Consider the following 23,732-nt stretch of genomic DNA (forward strand, 5'->3'; position numbering starts at 1 on the left):
AATCAAACTAAGCATTAGGGGATTTATTTTTCAATGTGAAAGTCCATGCAAGGTACTTTGGGGAATTCCTTAGAACTTAAAATGTGCCTTCGAACTGAGATGTATCCCTGAAAAATAATGTATTTTAAAAGTGATAGACAAAGTTTAAGGGTATAGGTGATACTTTTAGAACAGCAAAACACACACACACACAATTTGTAATGAGATGAACACAAGTGGAATGAAATGGGTTGCAATGTCGATGGGAAAAAGCGCCCCCATGAGTCAGCTCCTGCCCATCCCATCATTCAGTTTGTTCAGTATATCACCACGGCAACAGGAAGTTACCATGCCATGCATCAGCCAAAAACTACAGTGCCTCATGTACACAACCACAGCGATACAGTACTTTCAAGTTATATTGGCCCTCTTAATAATGACTGTTATTTTGGCCCTCTTCTACTGACTGTTATATTGGCCCTCTTCTATTCATTGTTATATTGGCCCTCTAATAATGACCGTTATGCTGGCCATCTAATTATGAATGATATACTGGCCTTCTTCTAGTGACTACTATATGGGCCCTCTAATAATTTGCCATCCCACTTGCAAAAAGAAAAAAACACAACATTTTCATGTTTACTGTGATTGTGCAGAAAAAAGAGTAAATAAAACAATGAGGCAAGGTAGCACAGCATAGATCGGTTGGCAAGGGAACAGCAAGATGGTTAGTGGCTCAGTACCTTAGACAAAGTGATCTCCAAGTCTTCGATATCTTTCTTCAGCTCTCCACATTCTGTCTCCAGCTTGCGTTTGGATGCACTGACGTCAGCATTGTTGTCCTCTTCATCCTCAAGACGGGCTTGAAGCTCCTGTAGGTTTGTAAAAAAGAAACGGTATTATTGATTTCAATAAAGTAGATCAGTAACACTCTAATAAGCAATAATGTATTTTAAATTGATATTGGCCCTATTAAAATGAACATTTTATTGGCCCCTCCTGCTGACTGTTATAGTGGCCCTCTAATAATGATTGTTATATTGGCACTCTAATAACGACCATTATAGTGGCCCTCTAGTAATGACCATTATATTGGCCCTCAATTACCATTATATTGGCCTTCTAATAGTGACAGTTTTATTGGCCCCTCTAATAACGACTGTTAATATAGGCCCTCGTAAATAAACTATTTGGCAACTTGAGGAGCAAATTTCCCTCATCAGTTTTGGTCTGACTCTTTGTGATTCATGTGTTGCTCTCCCGGAAAAAGTTCTTACTTGTGACTAGTTTCCCATTATTTTTCCTTAGATTACCTGGAAAGTGTTATTACTTGTGACCAGTTTATTCTTGTTCTTAACCTTTACACATTTATAAGCTCTTTGACGCGAACAAACAGATCTTAAATTCTAAACTTACAGAAAGTTGAGATTCCAGGTCTCCCTTCTGGCCCATGACCTTGGACAGTCTTTCTTCAATCTCAGCGGCAGTATCTTGTTCCTGAAAGTCAATAAGAACAGAATAGTTATTTCATGTAATAATTTGAATTTATTTACCACATACAAAGTATTCTGGACTTCTTCTTAGCTTAGCCTTACTTATCCATTTTTACTATTGTACATACAAAGATACATAAATACATACATCAGTATTTATATCAGGCGCCTTTTTTTTCTAAGGGTACAAAGCGCCAACAGAAGATGCAACAAAGAACAAAAAGGCAACCTCAAGTGGTTCCAAAGTGAAAAACAGTCAAGTATTCCGTACAAATGAGTCTTAAATAGTTTATTGAATTGTCAAAGTGTAGTTGCATGGGGAAGATGTGATTAAAATGAGTTCCATACATTTGGAGCAGCATCAGAAAATGTTTGTGAACCGGCTCTAGAGTCAGGTGATTTTCATGCACATGTATACATGTATTTTTTTGTTTGTATTAGCACACACTTTTGTGGATTTGTCCATTTTAAGTTTTCACTATTATAATTATTATTATGATCTATTCAGCATTTGCTCGGGTAGGGAGGGGGCTACCTGTTGGAGCTGCATGAAGAAGTCGTTCTTCTCCTTCAACAACTCGGAGTTCTTCTCCTCAAGGATCTTGCGTTCTTTCTCCTCCTTGGCGGCCTTGTCCTTAGCCTTCTGGAGTTCCTCATCCATAGCTTTCATCTCGTCCTCAGCGCGGGCAACGTTGAGCAGAGGCTTGACCTTGGTGTACAGACGCCACCAGCCCCAGTTACGCAGGACAAGGTACTTGCGGATGTTGCGCTGAAGCACAGCTAGACCAACCCTTTAAAGAGTAAGAGTCAAAATGTACAAAATTTGTACAAAAGGTACATGGTATGAAGACGGTCATGGTGGAAAACTTCCATTTATAATAATAATTATAATAATAACAATAATAAAGCAGCTTTTATGTAGCTTTTTATTTTAAACAGCTATCATATATTCAGGAGATCTTTATATTATTGCAGTCATAAGAAATATGGATGCTTTGATTCTGATCGTTTATTTGAGCTGGAGAATTTGTGTATAGATGCAAGTTCACACACATCACAAAAAGACAAGCCCAAAAAGCATCATGGGGTTTCACTCTTTTGGTAAACGAATCACTTGGGAAGATTCTTTTCAGAACCAACACTACTCAAAAGAGACTTATACATGGTGTTACCGTGATTATACTCCCAGCATGCTAAGTTTCAAATCTTACGAATCTTTGTATCGCCACTTACCTCTGGTCCAAGATCTTCTTGTAGACCTTACGCATGAGGAATCCACGGCAGCAGGCCTGGAGTAGAGACAAGATTCTGGACAGACGCGTGTCACGCATGTCCTCAAGCTGACCCAGAACACCAGCACGGAAGAACACCTGATAAACAACCAAACCATTTCATTTCATTCATTTACTCTGAATATTCATTTTGATTTTTACCCATATACACCGACATGTGTTAGCACTGTATACTCAGTACTTGCCAGAGTTCTGTGAAAAAAATCACAGGCATATTACTCGGGTGGGATTTGAACACACGACCTTTGCAATTTTAGAGCAGTGTCATATCAACTAGACCACCGGACCGTGATTGCCCTGTGGCTAAGGGCAGTTCGAATCCTATGTTTTAGCAGCAGGTACTGCAAACAATTAAATAAATGTTAAATTTGCATCGGGGATAAAGAATTTTTTTTTTACCTATATATTTATTTATTCTGATTGTGAAGTCAAGAAAAGAGAAAACAATGAAGTCAAAAAGGGAATGAAAACCGAATATAGCTCACTTGATAGAGTACTGGCAAATTAATCCAGAGGACGTTGGTTCAAATTCCGCTCTAGTAAAATTCTCTTTGTTCAATCCCAAATCATTCCAAATGTACCCAGTCAGTTTCCCCCTTGTGGTTTATTAATTCATAAATTGTTTTGATTACTAACAATAACTTTATATATTATTTGGTTTGGGGTAACACCATGTGTGTGTATCTACTTGCCAGGTAGAGTTTGTTCTTTGAGAACTGTCTTTCTTTATTCTACTACTGTGGAGTACATGTAGATATATCTGATTGTTCGGGAGACTTCTCAGTTCTGAAAAGAACTGTCCTGCTTTTTAACTACTACCCGGGCAGAAGGTATAGAAAATTGGCTGGGACTACCACTTTAGTTTATAGAATCGTAATAAACTGCACTTCCGCGGAGTCCGTGCTTAAATTGGTCTCAACATTTCGACTAGCTTGCTCTAGTCATCGTCAGGAAACTGATAACTTTGTCTGCTTGATAGCAATCAATCTGACATACCTTGGTGTGACCCATGCGGTACTCGTTTGCTTCCAGGTCCAAGCTCTTCAGCAGCAGATCACAGGCCTTACGACTGTCCATGAAGCCTTGAGGTACAGAGCTGGGAGCCAAGATCATGTATCTAGAAACACATGAAAAAGTGGGACAAAAAACAGTTGGCTCATTTTTGTATTTATTTAAAGCAAATCTTGCAATGCCATTGATGAAGTCGTTATGACTTTTATTTGATGTATTTTTGGCTGCAAAGCACAGAGACTTCTGTGTGATGTGCTATAAATATCACAATAATTTGGGGGGCTAATCATCCTTACTCGCAGCTAAGAGCTGAATTGCGAAGGACGCAGCTACAATGTGTTTGAGAAGCAGGCATGCAAGGGCGCATTTAGCTGCCAGCCACATCAACCCATTATGACCACGTAGCACAGGCAAGATTGAAAGTGTTTGACTTTTCCCGAAGGAGAAAAACCAGATAATCTGGAAAACCCTTGTGGCACAACAGAAAACCAACGCACAACTCAACTCACAAATGGCCCCGGCCGGGAATCAAATCGGGTCACCTTGGTGAGAGGCGAGCGCTTTCTGCACAAGTCAACCGTGCCACACATAACAGTACTGTGTCATTATTTAATTCTATTGTTATTATCATGCATATTGTGTATCTACTGCATTCACTCTACTTCCAGCTCCAAAGCTGGCATACATTTTATTTCTACTCTTGGAATTCCTTTGACTGTCTTCTTCACTTTGAGACCAATAACCACTTAAAGAAAATCTGGAGTGGTCAATAAAGTAACCTTCTGGGCAGTTGACTTCTGGAACCATTTGCGACCTGCTCAAAATATTCGCTACTTCCCACCTCAAAGCTCGCCTACATTTTATTTATGTTCTTCCTTGAACTTTGAGACCAATAACCACTTACAGCACTAATTGAACAAGAAATTTAGAGGTGGTCCATGAATAGGCATGATATTTGGTCTTTGGAAAACAGTAGGAATATTTTGTAAAGTACAAGGACTAACCTACATGTACACATGAAGTATGCTCTAATATACATTTCAGGCTATTGAATCCAAGGGCGAAACGAGTCGGAAAACAGACTTAAAGTGGGAAAAATGTCATGCCTGGATAAAGAAAACTCACCTCTGCTTGAAGTCAGAGAAGGGCATACGGTTGGGGAATCCCTTTCGGCAGATACGGATACCTTCCAACACACCATTGCAAGCCAGCTGGTGGAGCACCAGGCGGGCATCAATGACACCGGGCTTCTTGTGCTCATTGGGGATGATGCAACGCACAAAGTGAGGCTTGGTGTTGAACAGGGTGGTCATCAGACGGTTCAGTTGCTCCTATTGGTGGCAGAAGGGGGATATGCATAAGTTAACAGCAAATACCGAATTAAAAAACAAGTGGGAAGCTTCTTTTTTTTTTAAAGCTTGGACATTTCTCATTTTCGAATCGAAAGAAGATAATAGAAAGAAGCTATATAAACTATGGTTTTTTAAATAAGATACAAAAGAGAAAACTCAGCAAAATTTCTGTGTTAAAAGAATTGGTCGAACAAACTGCGTTGATGCTCTGCGAATTAAAGATAAGTTATTAAAAACAATGTGTTTAGGGTCATTTCAGAAAAAAGGTCAACAAGTAGTTATTTCAGCTAAACACACTGCTGTTCTACAAAAAAAATTTGACAACAGACGTTTTGCTGAATGTTTTTTTCTTGTGTATCTTTAGTCAAATGCCATAACTTGTGAGGTTTGTTTTTTCATCTTCTTTTGATTCGGAAATCAGAAATGTCCCAGAACAAGTAACGTTTTCATTTATGACTGGTGTGAATGACACTAACTATGGTATGGATAATCCATGTGTAACAGTAAATAATCAAAAGAACTTGAAACTTGAAATCAACAAATTAGTACAAACTCATTACGTAGAGTGTTTCAACTGGTTTCACCGACTTTGCAAATTGCCATGTTGGTGAAGAGGGTTCAGTCTTAAAGAGATGCTTCACTTGATTTATTGCTTACAGGATTGGTAAGGATAAAAAGCGTCATTGTTTGGTTTTAGTCTGCAAACTTACTCGTTATGAAGTTCATACTAGAGTGAAAACAATTCTGTGAAATATTTCCCTTTGAAATGAAGTCAATTTGAGAAAACTACCTGAAAACCTAAAACAATGCGACAACGGATTTCAATTGTTACAACCAAAAATAAGGAAAATGTGTTGAAAATTGGTCATGGTTTTTCACTATTTTCTCCCGACAACACACAATGGATTAAGCCCAAATTTTCACAAGTTTATGAAAACTCACACTGACATTTTGAATGGCAAACATGTTACTGCTTAGCGTGAAAGTTTCTTGGTATGAAAAAGTTGTGTGCTTAGAAACATCTCTTTAAGACTGGAACCTTGATCTCATGGACAATCACAGGAAATAATCTCATGGTTCATTTAAATTAAGAGAAAAATTGATGGATATTTTCAAAGAATTTCTGCTTGGAAATTCTGACTTAGCTAATATTGAGATTTTAGCATTATTTGGCCATGCCATGTCATGGGGAAATCCTTCATTGTCATTATGCGGTTTTAACATGCATTTTGAGAAAACAAGGCGTTATTTCAGCATAATGGATTGGGTTGAATAAGAATGATGTTTGGTCCTTAGAAAAAAAGTAGGAATATGGTAGGCAATATTTGGTGTCACTTTCAGACAACTTTTTGGCTATTTGATCACAATGTTTATGATATTTGTTCATGGGCAAGAATTTTTATACATTTAAAACCTTTACTTTGTCATTGGTTAACTAAGAAACTAATCAAAGATATCAAAAAGTGATAGAAAAGCACACCTCTCTCAACAAAAGTGATTCTAACTCAACAAAAATATTCAACCACAACAAATCCAACTTGAGATTTGACTACTAAAGAACACAGTGAAGTGTTATGGTTTAGTTCACCACTAATTCATAAACTGACGGATTCTTGACTCAAGTCAAGTTCAATTTGATTAGAAAATTGTGGTAAACAGTTTATTTACCAACAAAATTTAAATGGCATAATTTTCTTTTTCAATTTGTTTCTTGTCAAGTACTGTTTGTTTACTAGTTTGAGAAAATGACACAAGTTTCTGGTCATCACAAAATAGAATGGAGTATCATTCACTCTGGCTCTTTTGAAATAGAAAAATAGAAGAAGAAAAATGAAACTATATGAAATGAAAGGAAGCCGTTATGATCGCATGAAGACTACAATATAGCAAAGAGGTTTTTGTTGGTAGCAACTTTTGCTGTTAAATGTAGCGTAGATTGGTAAGGCGATCATTGGAACTACTTGAAGCATTTATGGATTGGCTTTTAAAAAGTTCTGCATAGAAAGTTATTGACAAATTAAGAAGCGTTAGTAACAAAGGTTGCGCAACTAAAATCTGTTGATCATATGTAAAAAATAACATGCATCCAGAGAAGAAATCTTGGTTTAGAAAAAAAACTTTAAGAAGTGCTTTCTCAACAGTAAAGGAGTAGATTTTAAGGTCTTCACTTTAAAGGTGCTGGCTTATTATTTGTTTAATTCACACTGTGCTCAATGTGCTGTGATATTGGAAACAAAACCACACTAACTGTAAATTCAGAGTAGGCTCAGTGAAGCCTTAGGAGAAAGTCTGCTAAGCAGCAAATCAATGTCAAATTTGAGCCCACCAATTTGAAACAAATCTTTAAGCACAAACAATTGCTAAGCATAGATGATATTCACTTAACAATAGCAGGCCAGCCGGAATGCCATGTTATGTGTATTAGTTATGACAGGTTCAGTGCAAATTTTGAATGAGCAGGTAAATAAATTTCCCAACATTTTATGATTTACAGCTTTTATAAAAACTGATCTCATGACAGTATTTTATAAAGGGTGTTAAATATTATTTTAAAAAGTGCCCAGAATTTTAACCATTGGTTCCCGTTTCATGTTAGCTTAGGAACTATAGTAACCTGGTATGTTCTGATAATGTATTTCTGCTTAGCAAGATACATTTGTGATTGAATAAACTTGTGGAATTAGCTGCTTTTATGAAATTGATTGTCTTTTCAACCAGGTTTAAAAACCACCGTCTATGAATTCAAGATCTTGAGAAAGGAATTTTTTGGAAATTGAGTAACAAGCTCCATAATACCCACCAAATGAACAAAATAAATCAAAAGTATCAAACAATTAATTCCATTGCTGGCAAACAAAAAGAAAAATGAATGGAATTTTGAAAGAAAAGTAAATTAAAAACCCCCCAAAATTACGTTGGACAGATTCACTAATACCAAATCAAATCAAATCAAAGGTTATAAATAACAGAATGGCAAATAAATCAAGCGATATCCAACATTGTATTTTTGGTATCACACAAGTTCATTCTTTCATTCAAATTTTTTGTTTTCTCCACTGAATAGCGTCATGTGAAACAAACCCAATCTCTTTTCAAATTCACTCATCAAACAAACAAAAAGTTTTAAAAAAAATAATAAAAAAATTGCAAAATGAGAAAACCCCCAGAAATGTTCTAACTTGAAAGAGGGTGCCAAAAACAAGGAAAGGTAAAACAAACAAAAAAGACACATGCATGAAAGCAAAGCAAGGCTTTTGCCTTGTGTATTATTTTGTTTTCTCAAAAAATAAAAACTAGAACAGCAACAGGGAGGGTTATTTTTTTAGCACGCTATTTCATGCAAGATCGAGGAGCCCATAGCTCATGCAAACCCTGTGAGAGCCGCTTATAGTCTTGATACTCTTCTTCCCTTTATCACCTGCATAGAACGGAAAAGAGGTACACCGGGCAAGACAAAATGAGCTGAGTTTATTCATTCGGAGCAAAAGCAGCCAGGGGATCGGGTTGGGGTATAGGGGGGGGGGGGTAAATGGGGCGAGGAGGCAGGGCCCCTAATTCAAATTCTGGATCTGGCCTCTAACACGGTCAATGAGTTATGACCTTTTGGAATAAATTTTTAAGTCTTCCAAACTTAAATAAATATGTTGCGTTGATTTGTTTTTACGAGTCAAAAAATTCAGGATTAAGGTTTAACATGATTCAAAATCAGGATTAAGGTGTAACACATTCAAAGTAAGGATTAAGATTTAACAGATTTTGCTTTTTTCTTTTCCGAAGAAAGAATAACTTTTGCGCACTTGGGTATGTGCGTATTATAAACGTTTGAGTTATTCATATTTCGAGATGGTAATTGATATCGTTTTTCAGAGTCCAGATCAAGGAGTTTGACAGAGGGGCGGTGGGATGAGGATGGATAGCCAAGATGCAGCAGTTTAGGATGACATGTCCAGACTGGTTGACTGCAGGCGACGTGCTTGGGTGCTAGTGCCAATTAATATTCTCAATATATCGTCTTCCTCTTTTGTTTGGTTTTGTTCTCATTCATAAACCATACCCTGTGCAGAGCAGATACGGTCTGGAAAGACCCACCCTTCTTACGGCCGGCTCCAACTGAGAGAGTGTTAAAACAGAGAAAAAGAACACAAAACACAGTGACGTAAAAACTTCATTAAAAAAAAAGGGGGGGACATGGAAACGTGCAACTTGAAAATGCTTACAACACCACAAGATGAATTGTGATAAATATGGTGATTTTTAACACTCTGTGCTATAGTGAAAAACACATATCTGTATGTAATTCTGAAAAGGTGTGTACATTTTGTGAAGGAAAATTTACTAGGACTCTTATTAATGAAATACAATGTTTGAAATTGTTCGATGCTGGAGCCTGATTTCACAAAGAGCTAAGATTGCTTAGATCTGCTAATCAATCTTAATTGTTAAGAAAAACCATCTGTCAGTTATGTCACAATACAAATTACTATGGCAATACTGACAAGTCATCAAGTCAAAGATGAGTGCTTTGCGAAATCCAGCCCAGATCCTCCACCTGAAACCATGATAGACCTTATGCACATGGAACCATTTAAGTAGGGTCCCGTTAGCTAGTGTCAACTAATTTGCCGATCCTGTGCGCCACGTGTACATTTTGCTCTGCGTTTTCAACTGTGCATTTTTAATTTTTCCATTGTTAAGATGGTGGTGTAGTTACATCAATGCATAAGGTCCATTTATAAGCCATTCTTGGGAACAAATTTGAAATAATTGTAATCCTAATATCCAGGATGAATGCACTCATTTGTGACCGACACATAAATGAAGTCTTATTAAAAAAAACAGCAAATGGTTCAAATGAAATTGCATATTTTGCAAATCTGATCAAAGTTGGAGGTTGATACGTTGATAAAATGTTCATGACGAATGAATTGAGATCAAAGAGTTGAAATGAATTGAACGAAAATTTTAAGTGCAAAAAAAAACAGGAATTACACTGATAGATGAAATGCAATGATACAACTCAACACAGAGGCCAGCTTGGTACGGATCCCAGAGGACATGTATGAGATAAATAATGGAATAAGGAGCTGCAGTAAATGCAACCCATCTATTTCGAACATGGGCCTCAGTTTGAATCTCAACCACTTCCTTACAGATTATTACAAACAGAAGCGTGTTTTTTTGTGGGTTTTTTTGCCAGCTGGGAACATGAACACCCACCTGAACAATCACATGTGTAGAGTGCTTTGGCATGCACCTATGCCATGCTTTGTTTCACCCACAGAGGGACACAAGGTACTGGCTTTCATACCTCATAATATCCCTTTTTCTGTGGGTTATTCTGTAACCCCAGATTCCAGACCTTAGTCATGTTGGTGTACACATGTGGCATACGGGAATGGACAGTTTGTCATTGCATTCAGCTCAATGGCAGGTAAGTCCGATTGTTCAGAGAGTCCAGCATAAAATGGCAAATTACTGGCCCTGACATAGGGGCGAGGTTCTGCGAATCAAGGCGAGTGCATACATATTTTCTCACAAGACAACATCAAATCCCATGTTTATGATGAGAACCTTTTGTTGTCTTTCCTCTGTCAAGTCAGGGATTCATTGTGTTTTGGCAACAGTTAAAGGACAACGATTACTTCAGAATTCAGAAAAACAATAACGGGATGGGCACTTATTCTGAATATCGACCTAAAATGGAATTAAAGTCCTCATTTATGGCTACAGTCTGACAGTTCTGGTTCAGTCTGCTATTTTGAATCCTAGTGATGAAAAAACAACTTTTTGATACTGCCTCAAAAGCAGTAAAAATCCAAGATGGCCGCTAAGAGAAACACACACACATGGTGATAATAAAAAATGTGTGCATGGTGATAAACAAAAAACATGTCAACAATAATTTAAAACGTCACTGACAGTTAGAAAGATTGAAACAGCTTCAGCTGATGTTGGTTAAATCTTTTCACGTTTATACAGGAGTAGATTTTAATTATCATAAATAATTCACAAATAAAGTTCGGACGAGAGAGTTAGACATGGCAAATGGTTTTGGGGGCCAGAAAAGCACTCTGTGAAATGCACTGTGCAACATCAAAAATCAACTGTGAACAAAATCAACAAGTTATAACTACGGTGCAAAGATAGTTTGAAGTATCGTTTGATTCGAGCTGTAACCATTCAGAGACCACAGCAGCTTCTAAAACGGCTTGTACCAAACTGCCTAAAGCTGCAAGATTGACCTACTTTGACCCTACCAAAGAGGTCAAAGGAAAGGTCACGACCAAATGTTTCCCACGTCAACATTTAGAGTATCTATTATTTTTGTTGCAACAAATATGAAATATACATGATTCATATAATTTTTCAGAAATGTTTTTTCCTAAAAAAAATAAAACTCCAGTAACTATTTCTTGGCGATAATGATTCAGATATAAATGGTCTCTTAAGGGTAAATAAGACCAAATTATCGCATAAAACTGTTTTGACAGAGGATGTTTTTTTAACCTTCCAGCGAAGTACAAATCCACAATTTGGGAAAGGTTTGTACGTTTGCTACTACAACCTTGCTGTCAAAATACCCTTGAACAATTAGTTTGTAAGCCCTTAAATTTGTCTTGAGCATAAGGCATATTCTGGCCCTGATTGAATGAACATGTCGTTTCTGATCCTGTTCTTTTCAATCCGTTTAATCAGGCTTTCTCAATAAAGCAGGCCTGGATTTTAATTTTTGAACATGTTCAAAGGGAAAAGCCATTTTCTATTTTGCATAGGGCACTTCCATTGGAAAATCTTAAAGTCAAACATTGGAAACTTTTCAAGGGCACCAAGGCCAAGACCAGGGGCAATGCGTCTAATTACAGGCTTGTAAAGTCTCATTCTCAGTTTTGAATTTGTATAACTCAAAGATTGAAACTTTAATGGCTTACCTTGAGCGACCTCAACAAACAGGCTCTGAAGCAGTTGCATGGTGGACTTGCGGAAGAGTTCAACGACGGCCTCGTTCAGGGGATCCTTGTTTTTGTCCAGCCAGTAGTCGACGTTGTAGCCAACCTAAATATAAATATGAAGACACGGTTAGAAGATAAACTTTTGATCTGCGCGTCTAAATAATGATTTATAAGCGATAAGAAGCATGATGTTACATTTGGCTGATTTCACAAAGCAACTGCGCAAGTTCGTTTGCGCAAGATTAATTGTGCTGGTGGTGCTTAAGCAAAAAAAGTTGGGCAAGTGGACTTTTGCAGTTGCGTAAAGTTTTATGAAATTGACGAAGGACTCCCTGCATATGGGATTGAGGAATTACAGAGTGAGGTACAATGTGTTATTTATGCATGTTTGGTTTGCGGTAACACCATGTGTGTATCTACTTGCTGGGTAGGTTATTGAGAACTAATTGTCTTACTTTGAATTCTACTACCACACAGTAGATTTGGGGGAATTCTGGAGACTTCTCTACTATCAAGGAGTAGAATTTAGAAAATCAGGAGACTTCTCACGACCAACTACTTACAGTTCCGGCGTAGTGATGGATCTCAAAGTGATAGTCTCCTTGGCACTTCTTCTTGCTTCCGACAGATGGGGTTCCAAAGTTGGCTTGCTTGCCAGCATTGTTCTTGATCAACTTCTCCAAGAAGGTCTTGTCCGTTGCCTTGGGGAACATGCATTCCTCCTCCAGCACCATGAACACACCCATAGGCTGCAAACAAAACAAGTCAACGACAAGAGTTAATGGACATTTCTGAACGACCATTAGTATCAAAGACAAATCGTAATTATTGATGTGTGTATTTTTATTTACAAGAATTTTGTATCAAAAGAATTTGTTTAGTAATCACTCTTAAAATTTATGGCAATAAAATGGTTTGTTAAAAAGCCTACGGCAGCTTTCAACAGTAGAAAACATTTTGAGAAACATTTCACTTTGAGGTAATGTGGTGATGTAAAAAGATACGAGTTCTTATGACCCAAAATAGAAAGAAGTAATTTTCCACAAATTTGATTTCGAGACGTCAGAATTAGATTTTGAGGTCGCAAAATCAAGCATCTTTAATGCACACAACTTCTTGTGATAAGAGTGTTTTTTTCTTTCATTACTATCTCGCAACTTCGACGACCAATTGAGCTCAAATTTTCACAGGTTTATTATTTTGAGCATATGTTGAGATACACCAAGTGGGAAGACTGGTCTTTGACAATTACCAATAGTGTCCAGGGTCTTTAAGCAATTTGACTTACTCCTTCAATGAGGGTGATAGTATCCTGCAGATCCAGACCGAAGTCAATGAAGTCCCACTGAATGCCTTCCCTCTTGTACTCTTCCTGCTCCAGCACGAACATGTGATGGTTGAAGAACTGCTGCAGCTTCTCATTGGTCAAGTTGATGCAGATCTGCTCGAAGGTGTTGAACTGAAGGGCCAGGGAAAATGATAATTTATTTTTGTTACAAATAGAAGGGGAAGAAGAAAAAAAAGCTGTTGCAAACCAAACTGACCCTTGGTAAATGACTCTCAACAAACCTAGAGAAAGATTCTGTCTCAGGTGAACTTCAAACACATTAAGCTTACAACCTTTATTAAATATAATGTCGATATTGGATTCTTAAAAAATTCTTAACCTATTTCACTGACACAAAACCAGAGAAACTTACAGGAACCTTGCAATTCTAGAGCAGTGTCTTACCAACCAGACTACCGAGGTTGCCCCATAGCTAGAGGCAGTTTGATACTTGTTAGGCCTAAAGGCGCTTTATAAATACCGTTATTATTATTATTATTATTATTATTATTATTATTATTATTATTATTATTATTATTATTATTATTATTATTATTATTATTATTATTATTATTATTTGATTTTGAATTTTATGCAATAACCTGCTCAGTAACAACTTGCCCATTTTCAGTGACTGAATCAACCAATAAAGGTCTACTTACGTCAAAGATCTCAAAGCCTGCAATATCCAAGACACCAATGAAGTATTGCTTGGTTGCCTTGGTGTCCAGGGTCTTGTTGACACGGTGAACGAGGGAGCGGAACATACGATCGTAGATGGCCTTGCAAATAGCACCAACGGAATAGGTAACCTGGAGGAGAAGTCATATCAGCCTGTTAGATTTTGTTTGTACCATCAATAATAATAATAATTATAATAAGACTTGTAATGCGCACATATCCACCCTGCTGGGTGTTCAAGGCGCAGTAAAACCAAAAACAAAACAAGACACAGAAAAAAACAGACACAACATAGTTAGTCCTCGTGAACCTGTGACATAAGATAGGTTTTTCAATAGAGATTTGAAATCAACTGGTTTCTGCATATAATTGAATTGTACTTTAAAGATTTGAAATTAAAAAGTGGCACCCCCTTAAAGGGGTCCCCACTAGAGCTGCCGCTTCCCAGTTTGTGGTGTAAACTTGGGTGTAATTCCTGGCTATACAGCAGTTAAAGGTTGAATGGCTTCTAACTTGCACCCCAAACAAAGATATTGACAAAATAAGGAGAAAGCCAACATCAGGGCTGGATAGCTCATTTGGTAGAGAGCATGCATTATAACCCAGAGTTCACACTATATTCCAGTCCCACCCTAGTCAACTTATCTCTGTGCAACCCATAACTAATAAAATTAAAATAATAAATCAATCAATGAATGAATGAAATAAATATAAATTCTTCTTTATGGTTATCCAACTTGCCTGGTTCTTGGTTCTTCCCTGCTGTACGTACTCACTACCGACTTTGATACGGGGACGCAGCAAGTTCTTGACCAGATCAGCGGAGTTCAGACCCAACAGGAAAGCAACCTTATCGGCAACTGATGAAAAAAAAGACATATTCAGTTAACCACTTTATTATTTTCTCACAGGACTCGGGACAAACATTGGTGTATGGGTTAAAAAATATTTTAAAAGTTGCGCCGGCGTGATACGGAACGCTAGTCGTACATGTACATATCATGCCGTACACTAAACAACCTATTTGCAACAGTTATTATCAGGGTAGGCACAGTTGATTGACTATGCCCCAGGCATAGTCAACTATGCTGTCATCTTGACAGGAAAAGCAGGCACAGCTATTTCCATGACTCCATTTTTATCAAATCAGATCAGAGGATTCTATATACGAGGTAATTGTAATCATACAGTTAGGTCATAGTTCAAGACTCACCATCAGTAAGAATAACTATATATATAAATATGAATCGTAAACTTGCAGGCTCTGAAAAGAGCCTGTTTGATCTCGACGATTCGAACAGTATACTCTGCTTGTCTTCAGGAGAATAGTAGAGTATACTGTTCGAAACGTCGAGCCAAAACCGGCTCTTTTCAGAGCCAACACTCCTTCAAAAGAGATTTGGTTGTACCTGCAAGTTTACTATTCATATTTATATTTATGGTTACTCTTATTCTCCACACCATGCAAAGCTTCAAACACCATTTACTCACCATCAGTGTTGTCAATCTCAGCTTGTTCCTCTCTTGGCCTCTGCTTCCACTTAATGTTACCAAAGTGCATGATACCGGCAGTCAACTGGTACAGAGAGAGCTTCTCTTCCTCGGTGAAGCCCAGGACGTTCAAGGCATCCTATCAAAGTATTACAAGAGAAAAAGGATTAGCACATTGGGTGCTAAGTAAGAAACCTTTCCCTTCTCGTTAAAAGACACGACTAAGTCATTCTCAAGTTGGCAACAATAAAAGATGGCTATGTACAACAGTGATTTAATCAGTAAGCAAATCATTTGTTTTTCATCCCCTTCAAAATCAAAGTGTTGTAGATAATAATATATAACGGAAACAGCAAACGCAAGTTGTTGTTAAAATCAAGCGTGCTTTAATATAAATACATAGCCGGTTTAAGAAAGTCGAGGTTCCTTACGTCGGTGATTTTCATCTCTTCTTTGTCGTCCACATTGTCGATCTCGGTCTTTCCTTGGCTGACGTAGAAGTAGTCGGTGGCCTTTCCAGTCAGGAGAAGCTTCTCTGCGAAAACATAGAGAAAGGACCAAGGTGAAAACAAATAGAATGACAGTGCTATCGGGCTGAGAAGAGTACGTGCCCAATTGTGGATAAAGCCCAGATTTGAACTGCATTATCCTTATAAGAGATGTTACACAGATTTGCATCGGGGATAAAGAATATTATGGGATTCGAACCCCCGACCTTTGCAAGGGTCGTGCCTTCAAATCGTTTCAAAAGGGTCATGGGGATGAATCCCACCCGAGTAACATGCCTGTGATATTTTTTTCACAGGACTCAGGACAGTACTGAGTATACGGTGCTAACACACATCGGTGTATGAGTAAAAAAACAAAAATAAATATGCATTACCCTTCCTGCGATTCAGCACTGTGTGCTCTGATTTCTCGGACAATGCACCAAAACCAGACTAGAGTCTTCTGGTCTATGACCAGGGCCCAACTTCATGGAGCTGATTACGCAGGCAATAATGCTTAACAAGTTTCTACATGCTTGGCAAAAATAAGCAGGATACCAGAAACAAATATTTCATGTACAGTAAGATGGTATTTTGGCTGATAACCTTTATTTTGTAGCATATAAACGCTGTGCTTATCTACTTTTTTTTGGTGCTTAAACAGCCCAATGAAATTAGGCCCAGTTGAAAATAATTTAAGCAGTCCATAAACTTTCCCGCCAGAAAATCTTGTGAAGGCCATTTTACACAGAATGAATTAAACAATTTCAAATTAATATAAATTTCCACACACCAAGCTAAACACCTTGCCGTAAAAGTGGGAGAAAAGTGAAGAGAACACCAATTCTGAAAAAAAAACTTACCAAGCAACCCTGGTTGATAGCCCGACATGAGTTGGTAGAAAACATGGTAACTTCTCTCTGTCGCCTGCTGACAGATAACTCTAGACTTCTCCAGCAAGTCTGAAAATTAAGATAAGTTTTGGATAAAATTGGATAGCCTGGCTGAATGTTTAGTTTAAATCAGGCAAGTAAATCTAGTATATATATGAGGTTCACACACTGCCATCAAAATACTGACAATTTTAGTGTTTTGGCCTCCCTACGTGACTTTCGAACTACAGAGTGTAATTATACTTTTGTTGATCCTGGCCATCACATTACATTTTTGTGGAAATTTCTTGAGCCTTAAAGGTTTGTGCTGCTATTTATTTACTTCTTTTATTATTTACTTACTGAACGTTTGTAATTGTTTAATGGCCAAATAAAGAATAAGAATAAGAATAAGAAATTGACTTACAAGTCTCAATATCAGCACCAGCCAGCTTGCCAGTCGTACCGAAGTGGATCCTGATGAACTTACCCTTTACCAAGCAATCAAAAAAATATCATCACATCATACTCTATTCAGATTGTAAACAGAAACAAAACTAAAATCTTAGTATTGATTCTTAAAAGATTAGGCCAGTTTAAAATTGTAGGCTTATTTTTTTTTTATTGGCAGAACAGAAGACATGTGGGCTTCAAAATGGAGCATTGAACCAAATAAAGTCCATACTACATTTACTAACTTCCTTAAAAAACTAATGGCCAACATTTGTTCATAAATTTATTCTTCTGAGCAACTTAAACTGAAATTTGTTTATGGTATAATATTGGTATAATATTAAAAAGATTAATTTCTTGATTAGTTCGAAAATGATTCTTGTAAGTTTTTATACAATTGGAAGTAGTTAACATTGGCTTTAAAGCATCATTTCCTTAATAATAATATCTAAATGATCATACTTTTAGCACACAATAACAAAATTCATAGATTGGTTGATTGATTTCTTTTCATTATTGATGAGAAGAAAACAAAATTCAGGAAAATAACTTTGGCAAATACTTAAAATGTTCTGAATATCTGAATAGTAACAAGAATTGAGAAAGAAAACGAAAACACTAAAAAAAAATTGTCCTAGACAAGTACGATGTCACTGAACTTGTGATCTACAAGGCACGGCAAGGTGTAACCACGGCACAAAGCGCCCTCGTGGCAATACTACTTACAAAACGAGATGAGTTGTCGTTACGGATGGTCTTGGCGTTACCGAAGGCCTCAAGAGGGGGGTTGGCCTGGATGACTTGATCCTCCAAGTTACTCTATTGGTTCATTTAGCGGTGTTTTGGGATAAATGAATATTCATATTATGCAAATAAAGGCATGCATTACATACGGGAGAAAATGTCATAACTTAAAATACACAAATTAAATAATACATACAGAAGTACAAAAAACATTTAAAATATTGTTGGCTCAGTGCTGTAAGTTTGTAAATTGCAGTTTCATTTCCACGATGATTGAAAGGGTGTCCAAAATGCATATTAATTTATCAAATTTTGTAAATTGATAACAAATAACATCTATAAATGATCCGTTTCTTAGAAAGTGACTGCTTTTTGTGTTTTCTTTTTACTTAGGAGATCATGCTTGATCAATTACTCAATATCCAGTAGCTCCAAAATATGCAAATGCATAAAAAATCCATACAAACTGCACTAACGATAGTCTTGAGCCGTTAATATAGTTAACGAAATCAACGAAAATCTGAAGATAAACACATTCATATACATCAAATGAAAGATTATGATCACAGAAATAGAACCACTACAATAGTATTTCAAAAACGACTCACAGAAACGAGACATCACTCCATTTGATAGGCGTGACCTTCGACATCGGGTCAATCCAAACGATCAAAAGTTGACACAAGTGAAACAACAAGTTTGGGATGATCAGATTTCACATTTAAAATCCCCTAAATTTCCTTCTGAAACATTCATAGCTTAACTTGTCTTATAAAAATCTAGAAGAGTCTATAGAACTAGATTGAATTTATTATTCATAACAAAGGCACCATGTCCCTGAACAGAAATTTAACAACAAAATCTGCTCACAAATAAGGGGGGGGGGGAAAGAAAGGGAAAAAATGAAATGTTTTTTAAGGAGAAGTCTTCAATGAGATCGATGAGACACTGACAGCAATTACTATCTTGATCAACAAAGCAAAGAACTGTGTATGGTGATGGAGGTCTTGATTACGTACCACGTACAACCACTACAATGAGTGCTTGAAATCAAATAGTGAATGCTTAGCAGAGAATCTTCTAGAGAAAAATACTTGAAAGAATTGATTTAAAGATGGATTTAGAGTCATCAAACAACCCAAACCCAAAGTGCAATAACAAATTTACACTAGTGAAGAAAGTATGTAGTTTCTCTGACCAAAGAATTCATATTATTTTTCCTATTTATATCATTGTCCAGACAAGGGTATTTTTAAATTTCTTTCTATAAAATAGGTGAAATTTCAGGTGGTATTTAAAAGTTTGTTGAATTTTTGAGACTGATAAAGTGTGCATTTGTGAATTGCATGATGTGCAGGTGACTCAAACCTTATTCTCAGAAGCAGCTAGAAAAAAACTATTTTCCTAGAAACTTTGTTTCAAGGAACAAAAAAAGATGAAAAACTGTAACTGCGAATGAACTTGTAAGGACCAACCCTTTTATACCCAACTGCCCCCAGACCCCCTATCCATAGATACTGTTTAACACCCAAAGTGACCTAACTACATCCAGAACGTACCAACATCACCATATATACACAAATGAGAACGAGACAAGAAGGGATCCTTGCGTGACCTCTGACCCGCCGACAATAAAACAACACAGTGAAGATGAGACGTAAGGCAGGTCATTGGTCAAGCAAGGCACTTTTACAAGCTTCAGACCCTACTGCAAGATAATATATCACAGCTAAATGGGAGAGGCAAGGCGGACACTTTTGGTCTGTTTTTCTTTCAGGTGAGATTTTTATGCAATGGCAGAGGATGCAGATATTGGCAGTGGAAGATTTGAGGAAAATGCTAGGACCATTTTGAGACAAGGCAATTGTTTTTTGCTATTTTTATGCAGATTTTAGTTTTTGTATACATTTTCAAGAAGGTATTCTAAGGCATTCTTTGATGCAAGCTCAAGCAGTGTTAGTAGCTATATCTAGCTTATAGTAAAGTATGGTTAGCATCTATGCGACCCCTACCCGCAATTATTTATGTGACACTGTGTTTGGTTTAGAAGCATTTCTTTCATAAGGTTCAGGTGAAAACTAACTCATTCAAAATCTACATAGCTTTTCTTTTTTAAATAATAACACAGATTGCATCAGAAAATTGAGGATTTCATCAGATGTCAATAAGGATATTTGTCACAAATTTGTGTGTTTTCCCACTAATGATTTGTTCAATAGCATCATGAAAAACAAAATATTTAAGCTAAGTCAGCCATGCAATAAATTAAATCAGCGAATCAGCAGCTCTTGTTTGCATCTTTGTTTCCATTGAAACTCTAGGGTTTGAGGAGAAACCACAAGATGGCAGCAGACATTTCAGCCCCATTTTTTCCAATTGCTCTCAAAATCAGTGCACGGATTCCAGGAACAACGGGGAAAAACGAGCGGCGAGTCTCCAGCCAGCCGCTAGTGCCTCAAAGTTACTTAGTCTAGTTAGAGCGTCATCTGCATTCTTTTACCTAGCCATTTATCTTGCCATATCAAATGGTGAGGTTTTACAGGTTTTTTTCTAAGACAGGAGAGTTTGGAAATTGACACCTCACCAGAGCAGTGGAGTAACTGGCAAATCAAAAGAGTTTTTTTTTTACAACTCGTAAGTTGAAACACTTCAGATGGATCGTGTGGAACTCCAGTTGGACTTGGAAGCTGGAAATTATGCATACCATTTGAATCAAAAGATCGATATGTGTACTGTGAGAAATAGTTCTGCTTTATTTGTATGAATCAAATGAGGGAATGCGAATTTGAAGGCTCTCTCTCAATCAATGAAAGTAAAGCTCTTGGTAACAAAAATGAGTAACAAATTCGTTTTGGGGAGGTAATTCAGCTTATTACGAATCAAAAAAGAAGTCAAATTTCAAAGACAAGAACCACAAACAGATAGTGAACTCTTTCAAACTTAAGGTTGACAGTTTCTTAAAAACTGGGTTTCATAGTACGCAACCAACTTTTTTTTTTTTTAACATCAGGTAATTTTACCAGTCCCACCACTGCTGCAGGAGGGTGAAATGAAACGAGCAAGAAGTTGGGGCAAGTGATGCAATGAAAGAGAGCATGGGGCAAGGGAGCAAGCACTCCCGCGGCATGTGCTCATGCCTTCTGTGATATATCATCCCACGGCTTGGCCGAAGCAAATACCTTCTTCCCTTCCTCATGGGCTCCTTTGCCCGTTGAAGAACTAGCAATGTTGGCAAAATACTGGATGACTTTTTTGGTGTTTTCTGTCTTTCCTGCTCCGGACTCGCCACTGAAGGTGTGCGGTGAAAAAAAAGTAGATAGGGGAGAGAAAAACTTTAACATTAATTGGTGGGTTTTTTTTCAAGAAAATATTATTATGATACAAAACAAAACGATGGATATAGAGTGTTGAGAATGTAGTTAGGATGATGAAGTTTAAGGTTTTTAGGTTAAGTCAAATCAAACTTGGGAGGAGGGGTCTAGGAAGAGTTTTAAAAATTCAAATCTCATAAGGGATTAGACATGGATCGAGAAAAGGGATTAGGGGATTTATTTATCGGTAAACTAGATTATCATCAAAAGGCCATCATGTTTGGAGGTTTTGTTGACGATATTGAATGTTTGACATTCCGTAGGGTTGACTTCTATGTATGCTCTTAGTCTTCTATCTAAAATAGGAAAAACAGGTTCTAGACTACCTGACACTCACACAGCACGCATGGAATGTAGGGGCAAGAAAAAAATGCCCCCAAAATATACGTCTTAAAAGCGTGGTAATAAATCAGAGTTGATGGATGAAGTATGAAAAGACTGTAATGTAGGCTATGTATTCCAAAGTTCAGCTGTTAAGACACTGTTGTTGTTTTATGTAGATCATTAATTAATTTCTTTCTCCAGATTATTGCTTGCGCACACAAAACGAGGAAATAGCCCTTGGATATAATAGTTGTCTACTTTAAACTTAAAACATTTGTACTTAATTTTTATATATATAAAGCTTTGTATACATAATACAAATTAATGTATTATTTCTTTGATCTTCAATTGTGTTTCTGGTTTTTTTTTTAATCAACAAGTTTTGAAAGAGAAATTTTCAAGATCCTTGGAGCTGACACCTGCATTGAACAAACTTTGAAAGAGTTAATGAGGGAAAAGATGGAACATTTTGGTTAAAACGGCAAACAGTAACGGCAAAAGTTGTTGTATCAGTTAACATTTAAAAATCAAATCAAGTCAATGAATAAAATGATTACACAAAGTAATGAAACCATTTAAAACATGAAATGTCAACATCTACATCTGTGAAATATAAAAATATATATATCAAAAATATAATAGTTCATGTAAGTCAATTGAGCATCCATTGCAAGATATTTTGTGGGAAAGTATAAACTGACCTGGAAGCTAATGGTCACGACACACAATGCACAATTTTCGAGCATCTAGTAATAATCTCTTCTTGAATGAGAACCATGTAATTCTCTTTTTAAAAAGAAATAATGGTTCTGAGAACCATGTAGTAAGAACTCCTTAAAAGAAGTAGTGGTACCAAGAACAAAATCAGGAAATGTTGTTTATTTTTAAAACAAGGAAAGATAAGACCATTGCTCATTCTATCTATAAAAAAAATTACTTAAATTTATAACTGAATAAAAGGTTGCATGCAAGTGACTTGACAGCAACTGGGGCTTAAAGAGAATTGATTTGATGTGACTTACGTAATCAGCATAGACTGGTTCTCATGATCTGGCGAAAATATAAGAGAGGAAAAAGAGAAGAAACATCAGCTAAAAAGGGTCAACTTTACATAATAGACTCATGTAGAAAATAGTATGAGAAATATGAACTATTGAGTGAAATGTTTGCTGGTTTTGTTCACTATTTTCTTCACCAGTCTGGACCTATTTCTTTTATTGAAATGTTTGCTGGTTTTGTTCACTATTTTCTTCACCAGTCTGGACCTATTTCTTTTATTGAAATGTTTGCTGGTTTTGTTCACTATTTTCTTCACCAGTCTGGACCTATTTCTTTTAGTGAAATGTTTGCTGGTTTTGTTCACTATTTTCTTTACCAGTCTGGACCTATTTCTTTTAGTGAAATGTTTGCTGGTTTTGTTCACTATTTTCTTCACCAGTCTGGACCTATTTCTTTTAGTGAAATGTTTGCTGGTTTTGTTCACTATTTTCTTTACCAGTCTGGACCTATTTCTTTTAGTGAAATGTTTGCTGGTTTTGTTCACTATTTTCTTTACCAGTCTGGACCTATTTCTTTTAGTGAAATGTTTGCTGGTTTTGTTCACTATTTTCTTTACCAGTCTGGACCTATTTCGTTTAGTGAAATGTTTGCTGGTTTTGTTCACTATTTTCTTTACCAGTCTGGACCTATTTCTTTTAGTGAAATGTTTGCTGGTTTTGTTCACTATTTTCTTCACCAGTCTGGACCTATTTCTTTTAGTGAAATGTTTGCTGGTTTTGTTCACTTTTTTCTTTACCAGTCTGGACCTATTTCTTTTAGTGAAATGTTTGCTGGTTTTGTTCACTATTTTCTTTACCAGTCTGGACCTATTTCTTTTAGTGAAATGTTTGCTGGTTTTGTTCACT

General features: G+C 36.8%; 1 protein-coding gene across 1 annotated transcript in view; it reads right to left on the minus strand.

Moving 5' to 3' along the window:
* LOC117292532 (myosin heavy chain, striated muscle-like) overlaps positions 1–23,732 on the minus strand; it is a 68,725-nt gene that overhangs the window by 33,249 nt on the left and 11,744 nt on the right. Inside the window, exons 5-23 of the mRNA XM_033774614.1 lie at positions 22,851–22,878; positions 21,313–21,421; positions 18,116–18,208; positions 17,364–17,427; positions 16,928–17,026; positions 16,008–16,111; positions 15,577–15,715; positions 14,827–14,945; positions 14,067–14,216; positions 13,366–13,536; positions 12,641–12,826; positions 12,057–12,180; positions 9,182–9,237; positions 4,901–5,106; positions 3,761–3,881; positions 2,706–2,842; positions 2,008–2,263; positions 1,396–1,476; positions 723–851 (exon numbers count right to left, since the gene is read on the minus strand). Of these exons, the coding sequence (XP_033630505.1) occupies positions 723–851; positions 1,396–1,476; positions 2,008–2,263; positions 2,706–2,842; positions 3,761–3,881; positions 4,901–5,106; positions 9,182–9,237; positions 12,057–12,180; positions 12,641–12,826; positions 13,366–13,536; positions 14,067–14,216; positions 14,827–14,945; positions 15,577–15,715; positions 16,008–16,111; positions 16,928–17,026; positions 17,364–17,427; positions 18,116–18,208; positions 21,313–21,421; positions 22,851–22,878 (2,372 nt within the window). The remainder of the gene's footprint in view (positions 1–722; positions 852–1,395; positions 1,477–2,007; positions 2,264–2,705; positions 2,843–3,760; positions 3,882–4,900; positions 5,107–9,181; positions 9,238–12,056; positions 12,181–12,640; positions 12,827–13,365; positions 13,537–14,066; positions 14,217–14,826; positions 14,946–15,576; positions 15,716–16,007; positions 16,112–16,927; positions 17,027–17,363; positions 17,428–18,115; positions 18,209–21,312; positions 21,422–22,850; positions 22,879–23,732) is intronic.

Source organism: Asterias rubens, chromosome 7 (genome assembly GCF_902459465.1).
Source record: "Asterias rubens chromosome 7, eAstRub1.3, whole genome shotgun sequence".
In the NCBI taxonomy this organism is placed as follows: Eukaryota; Metazoa; Echinodermata; class Asteroidea; order Forcipulatida; family Asteriidae; genus Asterias; species Asterias rubens.